We start from the raw sequence: 22016 nt of genomic DNA, 5'->3' as shown, positions 1-22016 counted from the left end.
TCAGCAGAGGACAGTAATGTAAAGGAGAGACGGGTAATGGGAGTCTCATGCATTACTATTCAGCATGCATTCCACTGCATTGCAGTGGCACACTGACATACATTCAGTTCACACAAGGTATCTTCTGGTTTCTTTTGAATGACGCAGATTCTGAATATGGTTGTAGAATTGTTTGTCAGTCGTTAAATAAAGAACAATTTTGGCCCATTGCCATGTCGATGGAGAATGTCGCTAACCTATACATTCAGCTGTCCTTCACTAAAGAGACTCAGAGGTCAGCCTGCAGTTGTTTTGGTGCCTCATCAGATTATGAAGCACTGACAAGCAGCATCATGGGTTTAATCTGGTTTATGATCTGTGATTGATACTTTCATCTCTTTTACCCTCCTGTTAGCTTTCAGTCGATATGGAGTTACGTTGTTAAAGAGAGGGCTGTTAAAATGCATACTTCTTTGCAGTTTATTGTCATTGTCATTATAGAAGTGCTTTAATGATCTACTGTGCATTCATTATGGAAGGGTAAGGGCCAAGCGTGGAAAAAATTGTTGTCCTGGTAATTGTGCTGATGATGACGACAACTCGGTAGTTTTTTTTTTATGGCCAATCTTTATCAGCACATTTTATTCTGAATGTTTTAGTTTTCACTTAACTCCACACTACCTAAATAATACCAAAAAGCAGACGTTTAACTGATTGCTACAACAACACATATTTTGAAAAACAAAGTCAACTGAGATTTCCACTTAAATTTTGGGACCTTCATAACTACTAAAAAGCTAAATCAATTTGAAGAGGACCAGTAACATCTTATATCAATATCTGTATTTCAAGGGCAAAGCTTATACATCAACTCCAGTATGTCCCAGTACACAAACCCTCTTTTTCATCTTTAGTTCTGTTACTGAACAGGTTCATAATGCACTTAAATCATTTTTACAGTATCTGAAAATAGTCCTCTTTATTTCCCCTCATCCCCTCGTCCTCCTCCTCCTCTTCCTCCTCTTCCTCTCTGTCCTCCCCATCTCCTGTCTTTGCATGACAGCTGTTGGGAACTGTAGTCAGACAGTCCAAAGTTTGTCTGTGTCAGTACTCATCACACTACAGCAGGTGTGTGTGTGTGTGTGTGTGTGTGTGTGTGCGTGCGTGCGTGCGTGCGTGCGTGCGTGCGTGCGTGCGTGCGTGTGCGTAGCACAAGACAGACAAGCTGACTTTCTGTCAGCAGCTATTGATGAATTAAGAGGTGAGCGTGGTTCCCAAGGAAGCCGGGCCAACTAATAGAACGGACTATTAAAAGCCCTTGACCTTGAAGATGCTAACTGACATCCATGCATCTCACCTTACTTTACCCCTGTACCTAGTAGGAATAATATAGTGTATTTATCAAACAACTCATTAATTGATCGATTAATTCATTCGTGCATTGTTTTTCGTGTAGCTCCCTTGATTCCCAGATTCATTACACCTCTCACAACCAGCCACTTAGATTTAATTTTCGAGAAAAATGTCATTGGACTCTAACAGAAGGCTTCCTGACTGACAGAGTAGACAAATAAATCAGTGAATGAAATGCTACCCTCTATCTGTACTATGTGGGTGTCTCCATCTGGGCATGCCAACTGCTCAGCTTGGACTGTATGTGTCTGTGTGGGGGTGGGGGAGTGTGTGTGTGTGTGTGTGTGTGTGTGTGTGTGTGTGTGTGCGTGCGTGCGTGCGTGCGTGCGTGCGTGCGTGCGTGCGTGCGTGCGTGCGTCAGGATTCATGTCTTTCTTACACTGTAAAACATTGTAAATGTTGTGCCTATTACAGAATAAACATAATTATAAAGTTAAGAAGAGTGAAACCAGTTGTTCTCTTTTAAATCTTTCAGTCTTTTTCTGTTGTCATCAATGAGTATACAATAGTGATTTTTCAAAATGCCAGCTATGCCTACTGAATTTCCTGCACCAAGATGATCATAAATACGCGTGACTTTCAGCAGTATTGTTTAGTCCACTGTCTAAAACCTGAGGCAGCAAAACGTCTTCTTAACATCATTGCTACATAGCAGGGAGCTATGCAGACTTACATAATCCTTCTTTCTTTTTTTTTTTTTTTTTTTTTTTAATCACTCATCTTTAGGTGTGAAAAGCACCAGCTTTGTTTGACAGAAAGACCAACATGAAGAGGAAAAGATGTTTTCAGATTTAGATGGCTTCATGTGGTTGGTGTTTTCTCCAGCCCTCTAATTAGCTAGTGAAAAGATCACCTTACCTCTGTCCAGCTGGGAGAGTATGTGTGCGTGCGTGCGCGTGCCCGTGCGTGTGCGTGTGTGTGTGTGTGTGTGTGTGTGTGTGTGTGTGTGTGTGTGTGTGTGCGCGCGCGTGTGTGTGTGCGCGCGTGTGTGTGTGTGTATACAGCTGGATAGTCCCCAGTCTCTTATCAGTGTAACCACTGGCCTGTGGTTAACAGCAGCCATCTGGTGCCCATGCACAAAGTTGTTTTTAGTGGTCTGATTTACATTTCAAAACTACCCCGCCACACACTCTCTTTCTTTATATTTGTTTTTTCTAATATGCTTCCTTCTATCTCCTGTTTTTTTCATACAAATGGAGAAAGAGGCTTTCTTAACATTCACGTCATTGGTCATTCCCTCACTTCCCTCCTTACTTATACTTGTATACAATAATTGTCCCTTCATATCTGCTTTCCCTTCTTCCTCCAATGGCCAGCTTACATTTTTTAATGTATCTTAGTTGTTGTTACTGTTATGTATTGTTCTGTTCATTTACATTTGCTTTTTATAGTTTACCGTTTACACATGATTTTATTAATTTATTACTGATTTGGCTTATATTGTAAGTGTTTTTTGTCTTTAAAAATAGGTCTACCTATGAATTATCATTGGGCAAATGAAGCACTTGTATTTTAGATTTAGATTTTAACAGCAGGTATAAGCTGCTGGCTGATAGCAGAGATTCATACCATATCATATGGCTTCCTGCTGTATTGATGAAGATAATATTGATGCTTTCAGATTACATCAAATTGTGTCACATTCCACCAACAACCTAAAAGTTAATCCTGTTGTATAAATACAAAGGAGATAACTTTGTCCTTCCACCTTTATTTAATCCCATGGAGAGGATGAGTTACATAGCCGGTGGCCTCTGGGACAATTGTCTCGTAAGTATATCTGGAAAATAAGTTTTAGGAAAGATTAGTCTATCAAAAATAGACGGTGATCGTACTCAGGAGATGTTTTGTTATTGGTGTATAAAGGCTCAACATTATAAGAAGCTCGTCGTAAAACACTTTAAATTGAAGGGTGTCTTTTTACAATATATTTATAATACATTTACACATAAAGCTTTTAATTCACTAACCTTTTAAAGACCTCTCTTTACAATGCAATCTGACAAAGTGCAAAAAAACGCACAGGCAGACACACTCTGTGTCAGCACAGTGTGACATTCCAAGGAACAGTCTGGAAGGGGGTTGAGGACAGAGATGGTCTTGGCAACTCGACATCAAATTGCCATACAAACTCCAACACACACACACACACACACACACACACACACACACACACACACACACACACACACACACACACACACACACACACACACAGAAAACTATCACCCCTGTCACAAATGTCCCCATGGGCTCGTGAGACTATCTCACACAGAAAGCTGAAATATCAGAGACCAATAGACAAATCTTTGTAAGGAATAGTTGATAAGTAGAAGTTACTTATTTTTTTACAAATTGACCATCACAAAGAAAATGTAATTTTTTTTTGTGTTTAGAACTCCTTTTAATGACGTGAATAAAATTGTTTGAATGAGTATGCTCCCACCAGCTGTATTAGATACATGGAGTTGCAAGACAATCCATTGACTTTCCACTGTTTCCTTTCCGCAGACATTTTTGACTGGCAACCTCTTTTGAAAAGCCAACGAAATTACGCACTAGCATAATTAACGTTAAACATTGAAACATTCTGTTGCTAAATTTACTTTTTTGTTTCTTTTGAAGTTGCTAAAACTGCCCACTTGCGCACTCCATTCATAAAAAAGGTGTCAGTTCAGTATTGCCGCCACACAGATGCACCAAAGACGCACTCATTTGTGTGTTTTCGATTGGTTAAGTTGGTGTTGCAGGGATAATTACAAGCCTCCAAAACAACCATGTTACACAGCAGCTATTTCTATTGACAGCCAGCTATGCCACTACACACACACACAAACACACACACACACACACACACACACACACACACACACACACACACACACACACACACACACACACACACACACACACACACACACACACACACACACACACACACACACAAGTGGTCTGGCCTGGTAGGGAGGCAGTTGAAGCTTGCTGTGTGTGTGCTTGTGCGTGTGTCTGTCTGTCTGTCTGTCTGTCTGTCTGTCTGTCTGTCTGTCTGTCTGTCTGTCTGTCTGTCTGTCTGTCTGTGTGTGTGTGTGTGTGTGTGTGTGTGTGTGTGTGTGTGTGTGTGTGTGTGTGTGTGTGTGTGTGTGTGTGTGTGTGTGTGTGTGTGTGTGTGTCTCTGTGTGTGTGTCTGTCTGTGTCTGTGTGTGTCGCAGACAACTGGAGCTGCCAATGCAGATATTTCTATCCAGGGATCATTCGGCGCTAGACAGAGTAGACGATGTGTTATGTGTTAGCAGCCACTTCATCCTGAGAGCAACAAAACAATCATCCACATATAGGAAAAGTCCGCATGAGAGCTACTTTTAACCAGCATCTCAACCCTCAACGCTTTGCTTAAATGCAGGGAATGTGTGAGCTCATAATAGGCAACTAGTTTAAATTAGTATCATGATTTAATGTGAATATTTTTAACAATGCAATGCAACAATTTAGCAAAAGTAGCCAAAATAAAGTATAAAGCAATCACGCATTTCTACAACGTGTCACGTGTCCCAAAAAAGTGTCAGTCACTTTACACATTGCAGAAAACAAAGGTCCTAACCCAGTAAAAAATACTGGAGCCCAAGTCAGCTTGTAGCAGGTACAGAGAATGCACACACAGATTGTACAGAGTTTCCATGGTAACTCTGCAGACAAGGCAGAGGCCACACTGACTAGCTACCTGCTGTGAGAGGGAGAAACAGTGGTAGAAAGATGAGATGCTGCTTTCTCCCTCGGTATTTTAACGTAACAAGATGCATTTATCATGTCACAATGGTCTAAACGCTTTTAGTAGCAAGGCTCAGTTATCTTCATCAACTTATTCTCATGACATGGGAGGATTTATTTTGCCATACGCACATCGTGAGCAGTGTTAACACCTGGTGGCATCTTTAATGCACCTCTCTTGTGTGTTAGCAGTAGTATGTTTCAACACCTGACCCCTTGAAAGGACAAGTGTTATTCAGTGAAAATCTACAAATAAAGATGGAGTTATTGCCATAATCCCACAAAAACTGACTTGAGTGTATGGTAGGTAGAGTGTAATGTTTTTGTGCACTTGTGCATGCATCCAAGAGCAGATTTTGGTTCTCTTGTATGCCTCGTATCAAATCCAAGAACGTGGGTGGGGTTCTGGCAAACGAATAATCAGCTGAAACCAAACTCTTCCCTTGGCAGCACGGGCCAGAACTCTACAGTAACTTCGTCATGAAAAATAAACTCTGTATGGCCTCTCTGTGGCAGTGTGACATCTATCAGCCACGCCCTCTAGAATAACAAGCAGTCACAGTGAAGCAGAGGTGGGCAGATGGATATGATGACTAAACAAGTCAACACAGGAATGAATGAGTGTTATGGTATTGTATAACAGAAAGGTCCTTTATGGCATGTAATGGCCACACCCTCTGCAATAAGAAGCACATGGAAAATGCAAATGGATGAATCGGGGGGAAAAAATGGGTTAATAATGAGCTCGGTGGGACTGACAGTAAATTATACTTAGTTGAAAGGTTTGACAAAGTTGGAATTTGCCATCGGTAATTGTTTAATACAGTCACCCGGTATGTCTGTGTTACAGTCGGGCAAAACACAGAGATAACAGATCTCTTCGAAGGGCAGGACAGATGCAGATTGTCTGAAAAACCGGTTTGTTGACTAAATGTTGGCTTCAAATCCTGCAGCAACTGCGATTACTACTTCTATTGCTGCTACTGCTTCGGTTTTAGTTTGTGTGTCAGAGATACTCTGTGCCTGTTGTTTCAGTTAGGAAAACAATTGCACAGTGGAAAAATATATATAAATTGTATTGTTTTGCTTATTTTACGACTCGGACACCATTCGGAACTTAACCTGCTTTAATTTAAGGATTCGCACACTTTCAAACATTCAAAAATCCAGCAGAAATGTCCTTAAAGCTGTGAGTGAGTGACAGCTCTGTGTGTGTGTGTGTGCGTGCGTGTGCGTGCGTGCGTGTGTGTGTGTCTCTCTCGGCATGCAGCGAGGACTGCGCTGACAGCAGAATGGCTCGCTCTGTTGGAGAGGATTCACACTTCACATCAGATTATCACGCGGACACGCACACCGAACCGTGCACACGCAAACGGGAGAGCTTCGCTCTGTTTCTGACACGCAGAACAGAATGTCACAATAACTCCACACAGTTTCCTACAAGATCTCTCCGCCCGCCCCCACCTTCTCTCCATCACGCACACAGCAACACACGCAGACGTAGACATGCACACAGTCGTCCCACAGAGAGGCCGGCGAGTCATACTGAGCAGCCACACAATGGTTCTGTCAATCAGCGTCACGTCCCTGCTTAGCCGTCCAGCCCGAGGCCCTCCAGTGGACAGCCAGTTAGCCCGCGTGAAGGAAACGGACATTGGCCCCGAGCACAGTCACTTGGCTCCAGCTCCAACCTCCCATCACTTCTCTTGACCTGAATATGTGCAATTCGTAGCTCATTGTTTCCCCACTGTTTCTGACAGTTTTCTGAGGCCGTGCAGAGAGGTTTAGTTCAGTGAGGGCATGTTAATGATGTTTCTTTCAGAAAGTTCTGCAGGCGGGTTTTTTTTGTGGGTTTTTTTGGCAGTGGTGAAGTCACCTCCAGTCCAGTGTGAAGTTAAATTCGTAATAGCATCAGCTGTCTACCGTGCTTCAATATAACTGGCAAATTGCTTTCCATTTAGTTTTGCAACCGACAGGAGGGACGATGAATTTCAGTCAATGGAGTTCAGTTGCATCTTTTCACACAGAAAATGAATGAGTTGGAACTTTAGATTTAAATGTTTCAAAGGCTCATGTCTATATTTTAGTTGTGTGCTAGAGGATTTGCCCAAGTTACCTGTATGATTAGAGATCCTGCTAAATGATGCAGCTGCCAGTCCTGAAATAATAGTAATGTGACGGCAAGCAAACTATGTCACAAAATATGAAACTCTTTGATTCCTGTTTATTTGAGAGTTAATACCAAAAAATAGACATAGTGGTTTACGAGAATAAGTGGACTTCTCTGTTGATTTTCACTTTTACAGACATCGTTGTTACAAAGCCTACATTAAAAAAATTAGACTCTGAATAACAATGTGGAATCTCTGCCTCCCGTCTTCCCTTGTGAATGTCTTGCTTCCAGCCCTATCCTGCTGTTTTAGTACTCTCATAGCGCTCGGAAATATTTTCAGTATTTCGACCACTGAATATTTTCTGCATGTCATGTCCTTCTCTGATGAGTACTGGTTATTATATCCTATCGGGTTATATAATTTAATATGAATGATTGTAGCAATGATCACGTTAAATATTTTGTCTTTTTTTTTTTGTGTGTCTTCCAGGTGGCACCAGAGATATTGGATCAGCATTGACAAGGATGTGCATGAGACATCGCAGCATAGAGGCTAAGCTCAAGCAGTTCTCCATGTAAGTAATATTACACACACGGCCTGTTTTACTAAACATTTGCGTTCCTCACCACCTGCAAACAGATGTCTAGGCAGATGTACCAACGACGTGCAGTGAGGATTGCGTCTTTCAAATGTGCAATTTAACACACGTTGTCCATTTTGCGTGTTTGCCCGCATGCGTATATGTAATGTTGGGCGTTTCTGCCTGAAGGTACAAAACACTGGGAGGGAACATGCAAATACATACGTTTAGCACCCGCAACGATACTTACTAAACCTGAAAGTAGAAACTGGAGAAGTGATTGTTGTGTGTTTTAGTACGACTGAAGGGAACGTATTAATCAGTTACGCAAATCTGGAGAGACGACTGCTCTTATTGTGGTGAGAAGGAGACGCAGGAAAGCAAAGAATACGTAGAGAACGTGGTTTCACACCCTTGGAAACATGTTTGACATGTCGGAGAGAAAACTTATTCAGACATATTGTTTGTCCAGCGATGACATTTCGGAGTTATTGAATGAACTGAATGAGGTTTGACAGCCAACAACAAGGAGGAGCCACAAAATACCAGCAATTAAAAAAAACTTGTCACGACTCAGCATTTTCCTGCCTCTGGGTCGTTCCAGCTATCGCTGCTTGGACGTCCCACCAGTCCTGTTATTCAGGTGTGCCGTCACAGGTCCTGATTGTGTCCTTCAGCTTTCACAGGTTCATAAGGTTCAAGAGCATTCGCGAGACACTGAATGAAAAGTCACCTGCTCATCACAGAAAGATCTGGACCTGCTGATCGGTGTTTGTCAGAGGATCTCATCCTGTTTTATCTGCTGACTTTTTGGGGGGTTTTCCCACAGTATTGACTTCCTTGCCGATAATCTCCTATAAAGCGTTTTATTCTTCTATTTCTATTTCTATTTCTTCATTTCAATGGGATCCGACTTCCTTTTCCTGTTGCGGTCGCTGTTTTCCATTGCTGGAATCACTTTAACGCACGCAAACTCCTCATTTAAATACAGCGATTTGCACCTGATATGAGTGACGCAAATACTCTTAGTAAGTCATCTGCAAAACAGATGCAAAATAAATGTACAAACTTTTGGAAGGAACACACAGTTTAACACACTTTATTTGAGATCTTAGTAAATCAGGCCCTTAGAGTTTTTCTTTTCCTCAGATCTTCTCAACTATATTTCTATTTACATTTACCAACCACACTCAAACCCTGCTACTTTTAAGTGGTACAGCATTTGATTATAATGTAATTTTCTAGTTCTGATCAAGTTTGTCAAACTTTCAAAAAGAAACACATTTTCATATGTTGCAGGGTTTCCCATAGTAGTAACTCACAGTTAATGAACTTTGACCCAAACTGTTCTCCAAGCAGTGCAACCCCAATAAAACGGTTTGCATTTGAATTATTACCTCACCATATTTTGACGTTTGGTGAAAATGCCCCGAGTCATGGAATGCTGGGAAAGAGACGATTTGTCTGGCAGCACATGCATCTTATAGTGTCTCAGTGAAGACACGCACGCGCACGCACACACACACACACACACACACACACACACACACACACACACACACACACACACACACACACACACACACACACACACATACCGCACCACACCACACAGACACCACACAGACAAGGGGCTCTCTAATTTCAGTTGGCATTTCAGTAGAGATTCCACTTGGATCTCCATAGCAGGGGCTGTACACAGGGGGGCTATGATCACCAGCCACCCACTGACACACACACTTTGTAGAGATGTCTGCAAGCGGGAGAGAAGTCTAATTTTGGTTTTGTGCGCTAGGACTGCAGCTGTCCAGCTCTCGCACTCAGCCTCTTAAACACACTCCCAAATACATCTTGGAAGACGGGCACAGTTGGGTAATGATTGACAGACATAACTGCACAATCTTCTTACTTCCTCTTGTGACGCACATTCAGACACGGGCTGTCTCTTTTCTCACAGTCTGTGTTTTTCTCCCTCGCTGTCTGCCTGTTAACGATTGACACGAGATTATACAGCATACAAACACAAAGACAAACCAGACCTGCTTGTTTTGAAGTCTGACAGTCTGTCTGCTACTTTAATTGGGTGACAGATAAACTGTTGCACTGTGTTAAAATTGCTGTATTTCCAACAGTTTTTTTGTTTTTTAATTGATCTACTCTATCTACTCTAATTAAAGCTAAGACTTGGCCCTTTAATATTATATCTGCTGAAGCACAGAGCCTGAAGAACTAAAATGTCCAAAAACTTACTGTAAATTGTTTAATTGATCAGGCTGACCTCAGATCAGAAGTGACTAACCTGCTGTTTTCACAGGGGCTTCCTGGAGGGTCTGATCAACCCTCTACAAGAACAGATGGAGGAGTGGAAAAGAGGAGTCAACACTTTGGACAAGGACCATGCTAAAGGTGGGATGAGCAAAAATAATCACATGGAAGAACTTTCAAGATATGTTAGGTTTCCGTGCTCTTATTTTATCAGCTGTATTCATATCGTATACGACCCAAACATTTAACAAGAAATTATGACTTCAAAGAAAGTGTGATAATCAGGTTGTCATACCATTTTAGTTTGTTCCTCTCCCACAGCATATTACTAAGTATATTAAAAACGGTACCTTTACACTGTTAGTTGACCTGTTTTCCTTGTCCATTTGATTCAGAGTACAAAAGAGCTCGTCAGGAAATTAAGAAGAAGTCCTCGGACACACTGAAACTTCAGAAGAAAGCAAAGAAAGGTGCGACAAAATAATTTCTTTTTAAAGTAAAACTAGGGTGAATTAACTAATATAACAATACCAGATGAAAGTAATCTGTTATTGATGAAGACATTTTTTTTTTTTTTACAAATTAATACGAATAACCAAGCTAAGGAAGCTTTCAATTTTAATTTTTTATTCTAGTCACACTAAAAGATTAGCTATATAAATATTTATTTGAATCCCGATCATGTAAAGGTCGGCTTCTTGAAATTCAGTCAGTGCTTTTCCCGTAGATAAAATATGTCACCAGCCAGACCGAAGACATTTGGAGTTTTCATTAACTTCTAGGTGAATCTTGCAGTCATCTGACTTTTTGGATGCCCACATGCCTAAGTTAGAAATATTTTGTCTGCTTGCTGTGTCAAGTAGTGTACAAGTAGGACAGAAAGAAAACGCAACAACCCATCTCCTGGTAAATTACTCCAGTTGGTTTTACTTGAACATTGTACATGGGTTTTGATTTCAGTTTTGTTTGATATTTATCTATAAAAAGCCAAATTCAGTACTGAAGGAAAAAAAAATCTGCTTATTAATATCCAACAACATGCTTTTAGAAGGTTCTGCTGAAGAAATAACTTGTGAAGACATTTTTTTTTAAATTTTATTTCAAATAGATAAATGGGAAAAGGTCCAAATTGTATATATATATAGATTTTTCATTAGACTGCTGTGATTTGTACAGAAGAAGTTTGTCCTTGCTGATTAAGTTGTGCAACTCTGGTAAAGCTAAACATTACCTTACTTGGTAAACACTCTGAGAGGACGGGGGCTTTTTTTCATCTGCAGCTCCCTTGGCTCAGGATTTACATACACATTCATCTGCCTAGAGACCACTACCCCACACAAAAAATGGAATTAGTTGACTATTCATTACATTTTTAAATATTTAATGTTTGTTGCATCAACATGTGAGCACACAAGAGATATCAGATCACATCAACTTTAATTGTGCACCAAGGTGTACCTAAATATGTACACTATCTGTCTAAGTGTTGTCTGATGCTGCTAGTGGAAAACACTTTGATAATGGTATTACTTTGATAATGACATATTGGTGGATTATTTTGTCTTTACGTGTTTCTGAGATTCCTATATTGCTTACACAGGCATCCAGACACACAAAGCTGCACATTTCTGTGATGGATTCGTGTTTAGCACTTCTTTAGTTGACTTGGATCTTTTTCCTCTCCTTGTCCCCATGTGGTTCTGATATCATCCTTCACCTTATGCTGCACTGCAGCCGATAATCTCGGTAAGTCAGTTTGTGGAATAGACACACTGTCTAGATTGTTGCTTACACTATAATGCTCAACCAATCGTCTTGGTTGCATTGTGAAAGATTTCATACTTAATTTTCTTCCACAGATATGGCAACTCTTGTCTGGTTGCTATAGCATGTTGGCTCATAAAGATATATAGTCCGTGAACCTGTGGTCCCTATGTTTTTACTTCACGGTACAGAAACCCAGGGTCCATCCTTTTTACTGTGGCCTCCTTTACCGTCTCGCCTTTGGTTTTTTTTATGATCATTCACATTCACTGGTTGTAGTTCTGGGTTAGAGGCGCCATGTTGGTAAGAATATTAAGTAAAGAAGTGGTTTTGTAACTAAACAGAGTTGCAGCTCGGCAGGTGACCCTGGGCTCCGACGCACTCAAGGGTTCCATTAGAAAATTACAGATCATAATAATAACATGCTGTGGTTTAAAGTAAAATGAGGAGATAATGTTTATGGGAGCAAAGGAGGTGAAGTAAAGTTCTCAGCTGACTTTTGATCACCTGGGTCCGAACGGGTCCCGTGTGTGGTGTTAGATCAAGTTGTACAATGTTTCTTTTTGTTTATCAGCTCTACGGCCTTGACTGTGGTCCATGCCAGCAATTTTCCGCTCTGTTGCTCTGCACACAAACACTGTGTCTCATCCTCAATAAGCCACCTATTCACAAAACCAATAAAAGAAAGTGTTGCCAGAAAGAAACGTAACTTTGGAAAATCTTGATGCTTTAAAAGATGTTCTCTTTTTTTTTTTTTTTTTTTTAATCTGTCTGCACTGTAGAATTGCTAATGAAAAAAACGATAAAAGCAGATAATTAATGAATCCAAACTTCGGATTTACTTACTTTTATATGCATTTTTCAAACAGTCAACATTTTTTTTTTCCCACAGTGCACATACAGCAACCTGTGCAACATGATAAACTGCAGGATTATACCTCTTACTGGAGTACTGTTGTACCGTTTCTGACAAGGAAGAAAGAACAAGATCTAACGGCCATTATCTCACATAAACTACAAAAAGTTGTTTAGCAGCCTTCTTTCATTAAAGTATTTTTTTTAGATTCCCCCAGTAATGTGAGCGAGGATAACTTTTTTTTCTCCAACTGCACCTGGCTCTTAGCAAATACACAAATATTTAAATCAAAGTTAGACATAGACTATTAGATTCAGTCACACTACTTGAAAGAGGAGCACTCCACCATCTGTCTGCTTGTGTTGGCGAGTCCATATGAGGTTTTGATACGTGTCTTGTGAGGGTGTTTTTCTGACCCGAAACCCTGGCCGCGCTAAGAAACAGCCTGTGACTGCAACCTAATGTAATCATTGGCCATGTAAAAGCTGGAGCAGTTAATCTCATTTGTGTGCGCACATGCATCTGCGTGTGCGCAGACTTTGGGCCATTTTAACCCCCTTGGTCAAAACGCTCAAAACAACTCTTGAATACAGCTAAAGTACAATTCTCAAGTCTTCAGGTAGGTCTTGTGTTTTTAAACCTCAAACCTTTGCTTCATTATATTGCTAATAAATGACAAATTTGATCTCATTTGCTTAACATCTGCAGTACAGCATTGTGTGTACAATCACATTATTAATCTTTGTCACAGTCACATCAAAGCACTTCTCCTCCTTAATGCTCCAAGTGCTGTGGATTATTGAATTAGCTAACTGGTGACATTTACTAAGAAATCTTAACGATGAATTAACTGGAAAGGTCCACTGGTGGATGTTAGGTGCTTTAGTGTTGCCATATTTTGGAGATTAGTCTGTCAGGATGATACTCAAACTGGACTTTTACAGTATGTTAGCACTTTTCATCCTGGTGTAAAACTGTAAGGCTGTAATATACTTAGCCTCAATCTAAAAAAAAAAAATCTATTTATACTATATGTCACAGAAACTAGGTGCCTCTAACTGAACACTGAGTATGGTGGTGAAATATGTTGTAGCATGGATTTGTTTACAGAGCAGACAGTGACCACAAGTCTTCAATGAACCTCAGTGTTTGTTTGGGGTTGAAGAGAAAGGAAAAGCAGCAATCAGGACCTTGTCATTCACATACTTGCACAGATGCAGAAGTTACAGTGCAGGGACTGGGAATGTGGACAAACCAAGAAACAACCCATAGTAGGGACAAAGTTGTAACATAACAGAAACAGTGGTTCAGAACTAACAACCTCTTTGCTCACCACAATTTGAAATTTCATACCAGGATGTGCCTGCATTGCTTTCACACACTTGTGTGTCCCTGTATTTTTGTGTAACCCTCTCCGTCCCTGCAATTACGTCTTTGACGTCAGCTTTAATGTCTGTCTCGACGTGATTAAGAAATGAATATATCAGAAATATGTTTCAGCCTGTGTCCGCTCAGTTGAAAGTAGTTCATAATATTTACCTTTTTATGATTACTTTTCACATGAGCGCCAAAAGTTTTTTCTTGCATTTGTAATAAGATTAAAAATATCTTCATGCCATTCAATGAGTGAAAAATATGTTGCTTCTTAATAAGTCAACCGTCAACAAAAGTAGAAGTAGAGTCGCCACTGAGCGCTACTAAAGCTACTCACGAGCACTACAAAAACGGCAACAAAGAAAATATTTGGCTTTCCATCCGTCTCAGACAAAGTACCTCAACTTACAGTGGTGTCTTTCCAAAACCACTTTGGTCATGTTGAGAAAACATTCTGCCAGTATTTGAACTCGTGGGAAAAAAAACAGATTTCAGTGCGCTCCCTCATTCTGAAGCACGCCAAGGAGACACCGCAGCATCATTGGCTTTGGAGCGTGAAAAGCTATTTTGCCGCATTGAGGGCAACAAAGACCTCGAGTTGAAAACTTATTTATTCTCAAAACAAAACATTCCATTTTCAAATTCTGTAGTGCTCAAAATTATATTTTACACATGCACACGTTACAAAATGTGTCTTTTTACCTTTCGCTATTGATTGACCAGCTGTTTATAACTAGTGATTAAAACACGATTTAAAAATCCAACTTAAAAATATCTTCCATGGGCAACAAGATGGAAAAAAGACTTTGCCTGCAGGGACACGAATAATAATGAGTCTGCTCCTGCAGTGGAAATCAGTGGAATGAGTGAGGCCTGTCTAAGCTCTCTCATGTTCAGTCATACAGCCAGCTCTCCACAAACCCTTTTTCAATGTAATTGTACACTGGTCTGCTCCCAAAGCTGCCTTTGAATCTACATGAGACTGAAAAATATACACCGCAATTTGGACTCTTTAGTCTGGCTTCTTCAGTGGATGGTCTTCATAATGTGATATAGTAGGAGCGGCCATAAATGCAAACATAACTCGCATTCCACCGAGTCCAGCGTTAAACTCATCCCACCAAGCTCAGTGAATTGATTCTCTACACGTCGCAGCTGAGTTTCTCTTACTTTGGCAACAACCATTAAATGCGAAGAACTTTCTGCACGGGACTCAAATTGACCCGTGATATATACATTTTTGCTCTCGTTGAACACTACTATTTATGTGTGCTGCAAGCCATTGATAATTATCAATTTAATTTTGGTCTTGTAGAGTAATAGAAAAGATAAAGCGTTAGAAAATTAGCCTCCTACATGCTAATTCTTGTATTATGTATTGACAGTAGTGACATATCAGAGAAAAAGAGCTGATACTTTGTTGTCCAGATAAGATGCACGTTCGTATGTTTTACATTGGAGTCCAGGAGGATTTGCCTGTGCAACTCCATCTCTGTATTTTTACGACTGATTTGAATGTTGCAGGGCCTCACATCAACCGTCAGGGAAAGACGCCCGATTGTTATCTTTGCCCAGACACAAGAGCAGACAGCGAGACTAGAGAGTGGTTCACTGTGGGCCTAACCTTGATGTAGCAAAGTTAAGACTCTGAGTGTGTGTGTGTGTGTGTGTGTGTGTGTGTGTGTGTGTGTGTGTGTGTGTGTGTGTGTGTGTGTGTGTGTGTAGTTTGAGTGGTTAGGTAATGCCTCTGAGGCCCGCTGTATGTCATCTTGGGCAGTCGCCAGCCTTCCTGCCTCCTTAGAAAACTCAAGAGGGCTTGATTTGACTTCAGGGTATCTTCTCTTGAAGTCACACACACACACACACACACACACACACACACACACACACACACACACACACACACACACACACACACACACACACACTTAAACACACACAAAGCACAAAGTCACACACTGCTGAATAACAGGATAACCTTGGGATTGTAATTGTTCCTGGATTTACATATGCATATTTAAACACACATACACAGTACAGGGACCAGATGGTCTTGTCGATACCTTGCACTCTTGTCATTATGAAACGAGACACACACAGTCTCTCGTGACCATTTAAGTGTTTGACAAAGAGCAGTGGAAGAGTCTAAATGTTTTTCACTTTTGGCTATCTGAAGTTTTCCAAGACAAGTGACAGCTTAGCCTAAAGTCGATAACCTGTTTGCCAGCTCTGAACAAGAGACAGGAAACACTTCAGAGGCCCTTCATGCTGAGGTGATGGCCAAAAAGTAGTGGGGACATCGAATGGTAGCTTTTACGAAAGCAATGCCCACAATAAAGAAAAAAAAGATGACCTGTTGAGAAGTAGATAACACCTGGGAAAAAAAACGGATGCCAACAAATGTTCATTCATTGCTACCTGATCATAATGTTTGTGATAATTCATGCATGTTATAGTACGTTCTAGTCCAGTAGTCAAATTTCTATCATCACTTTTTACATTGTGAGGTTGTCGTTGGTCATTTTATGCTACCTGTAATGACATACACACTGTGTTTGTGACTATTTTGTTTCCAAGGCCGTGGTGATATCCAACCGCAGTTGGACAGCGCCATGCAGGACGTCAGTGACAAATACATTCTTCTGGAAGAGACGGAGAAACAGGCTCTGAGGAAGGCTCTCATAGAGGAGAGACAGAGATTCTGCTGGTTTGTAGCCATGCTGCGGCCTGTAGTGGTGAGTACAGAGGGGGGGTAGGGGGGATCATTCAGTCATTAAACACTTTTCTACATGTAATAATGTGTTCACTATTGACTAAACTCTTGAATTGATAACATTTACCACTTGAACAGTATTCATCTTCTATTACCTCTAAATGTCATTGTTCTTTGTGTCCTTTATTGTTGCAGGATGAGGAGATTTCTATGTTGGGAGAGGTTACCCATCTGCAGGCCATCTCCGATGACCTCAAGGCCCTGACCTCTGACCCGCACAAGCTCCCACCTGCCAGTGAACAGGTGAGGAAAATCATCAAAGACAAATATGACAACAATATATCCTTTGAAAAAAAGACATGTCGTTCTATTTCTGTGCTTATTTAAGGGGTTAAACTCCTTGGATAAAATGTTTAGTGTCTTTCATCTTCACACAAATAAGAATGACTATTTTCCTGCCTCTCAGGTGATCTTGGACCTGAAGGGCTCAGACTACGGTTGGTCTTATCAAACGCCTCCCTCATCCCCCAGCACCACGATGTCCAGGAAGTCCAGCATGTGCAGGTAAGCTCATACAGCCAATCACAAAGCTCATAAACTAAAAGAAGTCAAAGAGAGGCTTTGTCTTTCCAGCACAGATTTACCTACCGCACCCATAAAATGCTTTGTGATACAGTTTGCTTCAAAATGCTCAAAGTGCTGCACGTACATTGGTCAACAGTTTTCCAGAACTGAGGGAAGGTGAAATAAACCTGCTGACAGTGTTTAAGTCACAGATCATACAGTACGATAAATGCTTGGCATGTATACAGGCAGAATCTAATGCAGATGTTATCTTCACCCTATCACTGGTTTTAAATCTACTTCTTTGGTATTTTCCATCCTTGGTCACTTTTGCTATACCCAAACTATGTCTGCCACCTAGTGGTCAATATGAGCTGGAATGATTTGCACTTTTTTTTTTTCATCTTTGCACGTTTTGATATCAAATATTTCCTTCAGATAAATTTAAAAGCATCAGAGATAAGACAACTTTCAAAAAAATCGGCAAATTCTTGAACTTTTTTTTGTAGGAGTTCAGACTTGTCGTCTTCACTCTCTCCTGCCTGTTTTTTGTGCATCTCAATGATTTGTCCAGAACTGCTCTGGTTTAAACTAAGATATGTAATACCTGGGTTCGGTATTTCTTTGCATCTGCTTAAAATCTTTTAACATCTGTAGTATTTTGTGGTTGTGGGTGATGATTGAATCAATACATGAAATTACACGTTTTACCTGCCGGTCGTAGAGTAACAACAAGACTTTCAGTCCAGAACAAAACAGCTTCTTTTTTTTCTTGATTCTTATATAATCTGGGGGATTTTCATCTGAAGCTTTTGCTTCTTTTGCTTTAAAAAAATAAAATCCTGGAATCCATGAATTACTGTGAAACCGTTAATGTAAATTTTGATGCTTCACAATTTGAGTTTTACAGATTTTGTTTGATAAATGCACACACGTGTGTGTGTCTGCCTGTGCATGATGCTGTACGCACTCACAGCTTAAGCTGGCTCGGGTGTTTGTCTCGTTCTTGTGCATTTCACTGTCAAGTTTATACATAATTTGCTACATGCTTTAGGTATTTTTCTTTGTAAAGATGTTGCAATATCTGCTTCAGATGTTCAGTTCCCACAGTAATTAGACTCTGTTTATGCTGTTGTTGTTGTTTTTCATTAATGTTTGTGTGAATATGTTCAAAAATCTTAATCGAAGGCATGAAATCCTGTGATTTCCTGCCTGTAATTATTGTTATTATGATTTCACGCCCCTTCTGTTGATTTGTTTTGATGTTTTGACGGGATTGGCCTCAGTCACTGCCTGCTGCATCTTGGTGTGCTGTGTTAATTGTTTCCCACCCTGTCTCCTCCACATCCCCCCCCCCCCCCAAAAAAAATCATCTGCCTTCATATCTTCCCTATTACCCTTCCATCTCCTCTTTCCCCTGGCCTTCCTTCTTCAATCCATGTCTGTGGGTGCTCTTGATTCTCTCCCCGTCAAACTTCTCCTTCTTCTGGTCCTCCCCTCATCCCTCGCTTCTTCCCCTTTCACAGTAGTCTGAACAGCGTTAACAGTAGTGACTCCCGGGGATCCAGTGGCTCTCACTCTCATTCTCCTTCCTCCTCTTCTTCCTCCTCTTCCTCACACCACCTCTTCCACCACCATCACCCCCGCCATCGATACCGCAGCTCCACGCTACCCCAGCAGGCACCAGCTCGGCTCTCTAGCATCTCCTCCCACGACTCGGGCTTCATTTCTTCACAAGACCAATACACGTCGTCCAAGTCATCGTCGTCGATGCCAGCTGAAACAAAGGTAAGAAAAAAAAAAAAACTCAGATACCCACACTTAAACCATAATTCTGGATCCACCCCCCCTCCCCCCACTCTAGCCACGATGAGAGGCAGTTATCTGGCAGCAGGAAGTGTGTGTGATCATGGTGAAGTCATTTCACTGCTATTATTATAGCATAAATGTGAAGGAAATTAGTCTGCCTCCATTCTAGCCGAGGGCAAAACAGGTCAGGCCCATCCAGCTATTATACAGTCGACCACTGTGACAGACTGCGGTTTGGCTAAACTCAGAGACAGGAGTGTACTCTGTGATGTATTTTCATTAAATGGATCACAGTAAAATGTCATGCTACGGTGTCAACAGTGTGTTTTACAGCCACTTAGGGCACGTCTCTATCAGCAAGTCTCATTCTGTCGGTTTTATCTCACCATCTGACCGAGGGTTTCAGATCATTATTAGTGAGATAGTCCAGGGGACTGTCTGTGTGGGGTTTGTGGTTTGAGATCAACCGTGAGAGCGGCTGCTCCAAATGAGGTTTTCCTAGAACGCCAGCACCCAGAGTTCCCCCCCCCGTCCAGAACACACTGGTATCGTTAGGCTCCAAGTTTTTATGATGCACTGAAGGTGGTTTGGCAGCGGATCCCTGACCCATTTACAGTACAGTCCTGGAAATCCACCCTCTCATTGCCTCAGTCTCGGTATAGTTTCAGTAGCCGATGTTTGAAAGAGAACCGCCTCGTGGTTTTAAACTTATGGATCTCTTTTATTTCCATCCGTTTTTAAGCCCCCCCCCCCTCTACTACACAGGATCAACTTTAGAAAGTGATAAATTATTTTAGAATGATCAATGTTGATTAGATAAACAGGTTTTCGGTATCTAAGCTTCCCCTTAAAATACCATGCAACACACTAGTTGAGTTTGTGAGCATAATATCTGCATCCCTTATCACAACTGACTGTGCTTTCCGTTAGCAAGGCTCCAACACACAACAACACATAACACTGCTGATGTCAATGTAATTAATGCTGGTATGCCTCCCAGTGCACCTCCTCCACAGCCTCTATGGTCACCTGGCTGTACTCCTCACTAACTGCTGAGAACTGTGGAAAAGTTGCCTCTGCTGTCTAACAAACCGCTTCTCTCCGTCTACCTGCTGACATGTCTGTCTTTGCAATTCTTCCTCTCCGTCTCTCTTTCTCTCCTCCTCCTCCTCCTCCTCCTCTCCTGCCCCTCTGGTCTCGGCTGCTTGCTGCTGCCCTCGCTGTTCCAGCCTTGTCCCATTTCCAGCTCCTCTGAGGTGTCAGAGATTGGGCAGCTTCACAGTGACTGCAGCTCCCCCTCCTCTCTCGCTGCTGCTACTGCACCTCAGCACGCTACTGACAAGGTGAAAAACACTCACCCACCATCAAACCTTATCAGCATGAAACACACCACTGCATACTAAACTTTAAACTTGGGTGTCCGTGACATCAACTTAAGTTTGTTTAAGGAACCCAGGAACACTGAACTCCCCTACACGTGCATCCGTTTTCATTCAGTTCAGCATTTTGTCACCAATTCCTTTGTTCTGTTTCGATGTGATCAATATGGATTCCTTCTGTTTATTCCTTTGAGTATTTTGTCCTCATCATGTGTTCCGTTTTGTTTTTATTTTCCACTGTTTATCAATAATTTATCCCATTGCATTTATTTTGTCTCCTTCGGTCGTCACCCGTCCTCCCACCGGCACGCACACCAGCAGTTGTCCAATGGTTTTGAGCAGTACAGCCCGGCCGGTTCCCCCTACCTGCATAGCAACGGGGGAAGTTTGGGCTCAGTGTCAGGCACCGCCTTTCCCTTCTGTTCCCCTTCCTCCTCATCTTCCACCTCCTCCTCCTGCCCCACCCGTTCATGGTCACGTCCCGCCTCGGCCTTGCTGCCAGACTACCCTCACTACAGCACGATGGGTTCCCCCATGGTGCCTTCATCACGAGTACCCAGCTGGAAGGTTTGTTCATCACCTCAAACATGATGGTCAACGTGTTTCCATTCGCCTCGTCCTCACTTCGTTCACACATGCAGCGCACATTTGTAGTTAATCAATTTTTTTATTTTTTTTTATTTTGGTGGAAATCTTCACAACTGAGAACAAAAAGACGAAGCGAGACGCTCATCAGAGAAATGTGTAGTTGTTAACGATAAACCCTGACGTGTCTTTGTTTACAGGACTGGGCGAAGCCGGGGCCGTATGACCAGCCTATGGTCAACACACTGAGGAGGAAGAAGGACAAGGAGCCTCCGGCTGTGGTGGACAGTAACGGGAGTGTGAACAGTGAAAGCAGCCCTTCCTCAGGCCCGGCCTCGGTCTCCACCTCGGCTCCAGCTGCGCTACAGACGTCGAACCAGTCAGCATCGTTGGAGGAGAAGAACAGGACGGTGCCTGCTTCTCTTAAGGTCTCATTCTTCATCTGTGTTCCACTGCAGCTCTTGCAATAGGCAGATTATTTTCAATTCGATAATATGGTTAATTACTTTTGTTGTATAGTTATTACGAAGCACACCTAAATTTAGCCAATCGGGTTTTCAGCTCGATGTGACTTCACTGTTTGCTTGTTTACTCTTTTTTTGTTTACTCGGTAACACATCCTTCTAACTAATAGCTCATGTTCAATCTCTATTATATCTGTCCTCCTTTTAGACTCTTGGGGAATTTTCCTCTTCGGTTTAGCATTTCTAATGTCTCCATAACTTGTTGTTTTACTTTGAGTGTCTTGGTCTCTGCTCTCTGTTCCTTTATGTCGTGAGATGCCAGGGAGCACTGTACCATTTCTCCACTTGCATGTTTCTCATCCATCAAGTTTATGCATGAAAGCTGTGGTAAT

General features: G+C 41.6%; 1 protein-coding gene across 8 annotated transcripts in view; it reads left to right on the top strand.

Annotated features, from left to right (window-relative positions):
* LOC138617878 (protein MTSS 1-like) overlaps window positions 1-22016 on the top strand; it is a 50482-nt gene that overhangs the window by 25819 nt on the left and 2647 nt on the right. For 2 of the 8 annotated variants that reach the window (XM_069693217.1, XM_069693213.1), the window contains exons 4-13: window positions 7761-7845; window positions 10166-10257; window positions 10512-10586; window positions 11851-11862; window positions 16688-16845; window positions 17019-17126; window positions 17290-17387; window positions 18914-19175; window positions 20426-20539; window positions 21361-21588. In XM_069693217.1, the coding sequence (XP_069549318.1) occupies window positions 7761-7845; window positions 10166-10257; window positions 10512-10586; window positions 11851-11862; window positions 16688-16845; window positions 17019-17126; window positions 17290-17387; window positions 18914-19175; window positions 20426-20539; window positions 21361-21588 (1232 nt within the window). Of the gene's footprint in view, window positions 1-7760; window positions 7846-10165; window positions 10258-10511; window positions 10587-11850; window positions 11863-16687; window positions 16846-17018; window positions 17127-17289; window positions 17388-18913; window positions 19176-20425; window positions 20540-20896; window positions 21143-21360; window positions 21589-22016 lie in introns of all 8 variants that reach the window. The other 6 variants (XM_069693210.1, XM_069693212.1, XM_069693211.1 and 3 more) reach the window with 6 other exon arrangements.

Source organism: Brachyistius frenatus, unplaced genomic scaffold (genome assembly GCF_029030835.1).
Source record: "Brachyistius frenatus isolate BFR_SWC_R1_liver_20210118 unplaced genomic scaffold, ASM2903083v1 Contig_14, whole genome shotgun sequence".
Taxonomy (NCBI): domain Eukaryota; kingdom Metazoa; phylum Chordata; class Actinopteri; family Embiotocidae; genus Brachyistius; species Brachyistius frenatus.
This window is presented reverse-complemented; position numbering and strand designations above follow the sequence as displayed.